The 6,938-nt window shown below is 32.8% G+C and overlaps 1 protein-coding gene across 2 annotated transcripts in view; it reads left to right on the top strand.

The window, feature by feature from the left end:
- Window positions 1–6,938, top strand: part of LOC106884336 (voltage-dependent T-type calcium channel subunit alpha-1I) — an 894,587-nt gene that overhangs the window by 601,848 nt on the left and 285,801 nt on the right. For both annotated transcript variants that reach the window (XM_052968893.1, XM_052968892.1), the window contains one exon: window positions 5,581–5,870. In XM_052968893.1, the coding sequence (XP_052824853.1) occupies window positions 5,581–5,870 (290 nt within the window). The remainder of the gene's footprint in view (window positions 1–5,580; window positions 5,871–6,938) is intronic.

Raw genomic sequence — 6,938 nt, 5'->3', positions numbered from 1 at the left:
TATATATATATATATTGGTGGTTGTCTACTCCTTATGCAGAGTTTGACCACCTCCTATACCTGCACCTTAGAACCATCATGACATCTGATGTGTCTTTTTCAACCAGACAATGCTTTGAAAAGACACCCACATAGTTTGCATATCTGATTCAGACCACCAAGAGCTGCAGTTAGGTTCTGAACTTTGTGGATCTTAAGATGTCTTTTGAGGTTTCTATTAAATTTGCAGACCTTCCAACATGTTGCCAGTACCTTCTGACTGGCCTTCGTGCCACTGGCATGTAAAAGCACCCACTACACTCTCGGAGTGGTTGGCATTAGGAAGGACATCCAGCTATAGAAACTCTGCCAAATCAGATTGGAGCCTGGTGTAGCCATCTGGTTCACCAGTCCTCAGTCAAATCGTCCAACCCATGCTAGCATGGAAAGCGGACGTTAAACGAAAGAAAGAACATATATATATACATATATATATATATACATATATATAAATACATATATACATATATATATATATATATATATATATACTGTGTATATAGATAGATAGATAGATAGATAGACAAATAGATAGACAGATAGACAGATAGATAGATAGATAGATAGATAGATAGATAGATAGATAGATAGATAGATAGATAGATAGATAGATAGATAGATATAAAGGTCTTTTTCCAGTTTTCTTCTACTAAATTCACTCTCAAAGCTTTGTTTGGCCTGAGATTCTAGCCATTTTTCTTTAAAGCAAATCCACCAAACATTCTTCCTCTAATGAAATAGGTAATACTTCATTTGTTTATTTTTATACTTCAAAACTATTCTTACATTCTCTTTATTGTCGTTTTTATATATCTTGTGTTCATATGATTCTTAGTCTTCAAAATCATTTCTTCATTTTGTATTTCTTTTATACTCCTTTATATTATATATTTTCTCTCTTTATACTTTTCTCTTTCTATTTTCATTCTCTTTATAACTCCTTTACCATGACCACCATGATTACCATTATTTTTATGTCATTCATTTTGTGACACTTGATTGCAAACATCCCCTCCACATGTTTTGCAACTAAAATGAAATGACTTCTTTTTTTTTTTACCTTTAACAGAACTACTTAAATTTCAAGAAACCTTTATTCTACTAATAAGATCTCCAATCTTTTTTCATTGAATATTTAATTAAAATTGGCATGTTTAATTTGAAGTTAATATTTTTTTTATTATTAACATTATGATCCTTTTGTTTTTTGTTTCTTTTTTTTCATTTTTACTGTTATTTTTCTAAAAAAAAATTGACAAAAACAAAAAATAGAGAAACCAATAATGAATTTCCTAGAAGAAAGTTAATTACCATGTTCCTGGTTTATTTATTTTCTAAATTAATGAAGAAATAATCATGTGACAACCTTTTCCCCAGATTAAATTGAGAAAAGGTTAAAAAACAAGCCTCAGTTAAACTATTTATTTATAAAATTATTTATTCAAGGGTTCTTTCCTTTGCTTTATATTTTTTTTTACAGTGGTAGGTGGGGGTGGGGCACTTTGCCTTGTTTTTGTTTTCATTTTTTTATTAATGTATTTTTCAATCCTTAAAAGGACATACATAATAAAAATAAAAATATAATAATAAAACTGAAAACCCACAAGGAAGTGAATTAGATCATTAGCAGAGACATTCTATATTTTGTAAAGAAGTAGCAAGTTGTTATAAATGCAACAACTCTTAAAGATAAACAGCAAATAATAAAACATTTGTTTTTTTTCTGACCAGAACCAGAAACAACAGAATATTTAAATTTGTAAAAGAAAAAACAGGAAAAAGCCTAAGAATTGTAAAATTAGCTTCGAATGATGAAAGTTTTTAGTCTCTTCTATGCAATGGTAGTATCAGCAAGCTTCAGCTCTTCTGCATTAGATTTTGAAATTTTGGAATTAAGTATTTTGCTAGTAATCCCACACTTTGTGAAATTATGTACATATATACACTCACACAGACACATGCCCATGAAATATACACACACATTTATCAGACTCAGAGTTATCCATGTATTAGTTCAATAAACTATTCATATAAGTTTCAATATTGCATGAACTTATATGTGAAGTTCAGTTCGGCTATCTTAACTTCAGACACCATCAACTGCAAATAACCTACTACTTCTACATAGACACATGCATGTATGCACATGCACACACACTCACACACGCATAACCACTAGGTATATATTCTTTATTGTTGATAAATGTCCATATCACACATTTGTTTATGAGCCAATGAAGGGGTTCCTATTCTGCTGCATGACCTACATGAAATAGCAGTTAAATTTCCCTAAAATTATCTTCCATACCACCTTAAAAGCAGAAAGTAAATAATGTAGTCTTAGAAATATTGTATCTGAAGAAGATTGAATGGTTATATCTGGAATATTTTTGGTTATATATCTGCTTGCTCAGAACTGTCCTGTGGTTAAACAGCAGCCACGTGTTCACAAACCAGTGACAAAGTATTTATTGCTTAACCTGCTACAAATAACAGCTGATTACCTCTTAAATCATATCTCAACAGCTTAATAAAACAAAGACTCATAGAATAATCTAGCCCAAAGTACTCTTTCTTTAAGGTCTTCACTCCCTATAGAGCATAAACAATTGACAACTTTATGCCTCCATTCTTGACCTCTAGGCTTCTTCTTTTGCTTCCCTTCAGTTGCGTCTCTGCTTTTTCAGCTCTATTTCAGTATCTTTCCTACTGTTACTTTTAGGGCGTCCTCTCTTCCACCTTCCTTCTAGATTCATATGTTTCTCTGATGGAAGGTCTCCTTCTCCAAGGTTTTCTTGGTTTTGAAGTATCATTGATGCTTTAGTAACTTTGCTTTTTTTCTAGGTAGGAGTACTTGGCCCTAAGTAAACCCAAATTTACCTCTGGGAATAGATGGTCCATATTAGTATGGCCTCTACCCTTTCACCTATTCAGTATGAGAGGGACCTAACAGGAACTTCCAATCAGCTGGCATAACTCTCAGTGTCATTGAGACATGCGGCTCACCACACCACCACTAGAACTGGACCCTGTAACAGAGTACTAGTTATATTATGTCTTAAAATACTATACTATGGTCATAGCTGGAATGTCTTTGATCTTAGGTTTACTCAGCCACAATTGACATGAGGCTAAACAATGCTATTAATAGACATCCATATTAAGGCAGCGAGCTGGCAGAACCATTACCATACTGGAAAAACGTGCTTAGTGGCATTTCTTCTACCTTTACATTCTGAGTTCAAATACTGCGAAGGTGAACTTAGCCTTTCATTCTGTCAGGAGTCGATAAAATAAGTATCATTTGAACACTGGGTCCGATGTAATCGACTTAGCTCCTCCCCCACAATTGATGGCTTTGTGCCAAAATCTGAAAACAGCATATATCCATATCAAAACATCAATACAAGAGGATTTCAAATAGGTACGGTTGTTGGAGTGACTTGTAGTATTCATCCCACATCTCAATAGTCCAAGTTCAAAGTCCACCAAGGTCAAATTTGACTTACATATTTTCAGGGTTGAATAATTATTTAAATGAAATTCTGAAAAAATACAAGAACAATAACTTTGAAGATTTGGTTTTAAATTTCACACCCTTTGTGCAAAGAGAAAAGGATTGCAATAGCTAACAACTTTTAGAAATAATGTTAGAGGAGACAAATACTTTGCTCTGATTAAGAGGAAGAAAATTCTTATTTCTTCTATTTCCTTAAGTAGATTGTAAATGACTGATCTGTTTGAAGATTATTTTTCTGACAATTTAACACCAAGACCCTTCATCACATAAGTATGCATGTGTGTGTATATATATATATATATATGTACATATATATATATATATATATATACATATATATATATGTATGTATGTATTGTATGTACATATATAAATATATATACATGCACACACACACACACACACAAACACATACATATATATACATGTATCTATGTATATGTATGTGTGCATGTATATATATATGTGTGTGTGTGTGTGTGTGTGTGTATGTATATATATATATATATATATATGTATTTGTATATATATGTATATGTATATATATATATATGTATGTATGCATGTATGTATATATATATATATATATATATATACACACACACATATATACATAAATACACACACTCACACATATACATACATATCCATTATATTATCTCAGAGGATATCACAGATAATTTACCAATAGCAGGATAGATTTACAGAATAAAGACGTATCTATTTTTTTTTTTATCACTGTTATGATCTTTCAAATCTTCCATTATGTTAGTTTTAAAGGATTTTTTAAAACTATTCTGAAAAGAAAAAGTATAAAATTTGAGAGAAAACCTTTAAAAAGATCATATATCATATATGGAAGCTGACAAAGGAATTTCAATTTTTCCAACATTTGTAGAAGTAAAGTTACTTAGAATTTTATTGTTAAGCTTGTCATGCAGGGAAGTTGAAGGATTAAAATGATGCAGTCAGTTTTTATTTTTAAACTATTAGCTGTTATGAGTGTATCTCTAGCATGCTATTTCATGACACGTGAAGATTTAATATATTTGTAATGTATTTTTTAGATAAAATATGAATAGCAAAACATAATATAAGCAAGCTGTTGGGTGATGACTTGATGTATATTAATTTTAATGCACAAGTACTTTTTTTGTATGTGAATTACTGCCTCTTATAGAATACAGAAAATCCTGTCATTTAATATCTAAGTTGTCAGCATTGGGTTAGAAAGGGCATCAAGTTGCAAATCACTTGCAATAATGATACATGCAAATCACTTTAATTTGTTGTTTTATACAATCCCTAATGAAAATTTTGAAGAATACAAACATAGGTGCAGGCATGGTTATGTGGTAAGATGCTTGCTCCCCTAACACATAGTTCTGAGTTCACTCCCACAGTGTGACACTTTGGGCAAGTGTCTTCTACTATAGCCTAGGGCTGACCAAAGCCTTGTGAGTGAAAGAAGCCCATCGTGCATATATATACATACATACATACATATATATATATATAATCATCATCATGATCATCATTTAACATCTGTTTTCCATGCTGGCATGGGTTAGACGTGACCAGAACTGGTAAGCTAGAGAACTGCACCAGGTTTCATAATCTGTTTTGGCTTGATTTCTAAAAAGCACCCATTACATTCCAAGAGTGTAATGAGTGTCTTTTATGTGCACCCAGCATGGGTGCCATTTCCATAACAGCCACAACTATGATGTCATGGATGCCCTTTACATGACACCAGCAACAGCCATGACTAAGATTTCATAGGCAGGTGCCATTTACATGACACTGGCAACAGCCACAACTACAATTTCACAATAAGTACCAGGTTTAAAAATAATAAGTACTAAGTTTGATTCATTTGACTAAAATTTCTTCTAATGACTGAAACAAGTAAATGATAAAAGATAGTAAGATATAAAATTATAAAATAAAAACGTAAATGACTATTGAATATTTTAAAATATGATGTTAAAAACTACAACCCATTCAATGTCTTTTTGCAGAAAAGAAGATGTTAGCATTGCCTTGTGCAGGTGCAACAGATCCTTTGACTTCCTCAATGAATATGTGTTTATCACGAGAACTAGCAGCGATACCTTTGCCTGATGGTCCAGGCAACCCTCCTATCATCACACATACAGCAGCAACACCCATGGCCACACCCCAAGGTTCCCCGAACGAGATGCTTACCAAAGACACTAACAATAAATTATCTGTAATCAGACCAGTACTTCAGCGCCAATCAACAGTTCATCGGAGCTCCTTATCAGTTGAATCCTCCGATAGATCATCAGTAAGTGATGCATTTTATTATTTTCTCTTTCAGTTTCTCATACACTGAACTTCTCTTTCCATCATCGATCTTTTCCCCTCTTAACCCTCCAGTGTTCACGTTATTCAGTCAGAAGTAAATTTTATTTATCTTCATTTTTCTGTATTAATCATGCATTATGTTGTACCTTTGAGATTTTGAAGAGGTAACTGTAAACATTTAGAATGAGACTATAGGGTTGGTGTGAGAGGCCAGATCTGGTCATAAAACAGGTAGAATATTTTAACCAGATATGGCCGGTTTAGAAGCAAAATTGTTAATGTTTTCGCATGTTCTTACTACTCTCCTGAAATTCCCCTTGACAAACACACTTTAAATCTTAATTAAAGCCTCCCTTCAAAATGTTATGCTAATTTATATTCCAAGCAGCAGTTTAATAATGACCTAAGTATTTTACTGAATTCTTCATTCTTTTAAAAAATTAATTGAAATAAATGCAATGTATTTCAAAAGAAAAATAGTAAGGAAAAGGTTAAATGGTTAGAATAATTCCTGCATGGTGCAATTGTTTCTGTTTCAATGCTCGGTCTTAGATCATGTTACTTGTCAAACAAGTACAACTTCAGTACTCACACACACACATACATACATGAGCATGTTTCTCTCTCTCCAGATATGTGTGTGTGTGTGTGTGTGTGTGTGTGTGTGTGTGTATGAGTCAGTGGACAAATGAAAGAAAGGGCACTCAGCACATTTATTATGAGTTACATGTATTATTCAAAATAGTTTGATTTGGATTCTGTGCTACTTTAAGTTTCGCCAGCCCCTAACAAAGCTGATCCCCTCAAGCTGATGGAAAATCCCAAAGTTCCATATGTATGTATGTATGTATGTTTGTATGTATAGGAGCTGGAAAGTTTCTGGCTTTCGGTAATTTGTGATTTTATTCATTCACACACTTAATGCAGTGGTCCTTCAGTTTTTCTAAGCCCTGTGAAAGAACTCAGAAGGTTAGGTCTCCAGCCAGGCCTTTCATGATACCCTTAAAGTCAAAGCACATAATTGTACACACACACACACACACACACA

Source organism: Octopus bimaculoides, chromosome 6, assembly GCF_001194135.2.
Source record: "Octopus bimaculoides isolate UCB-OBI-ISO-001 chromosome 6, ASM119413v2, whole genome shotgun sequence".
Lineage (NCBI taxonomy): Eukaryota > Metazoa > Mollusca > Cephalopoda > Octopoda > Octopodidae > Octopus > Octopus bimaculoides.
The sequence above is the reverse complement of the archived record's forward strand: the minus strand, read 5'-3'. Positions and strand labels throughout refer to the sequence as shown.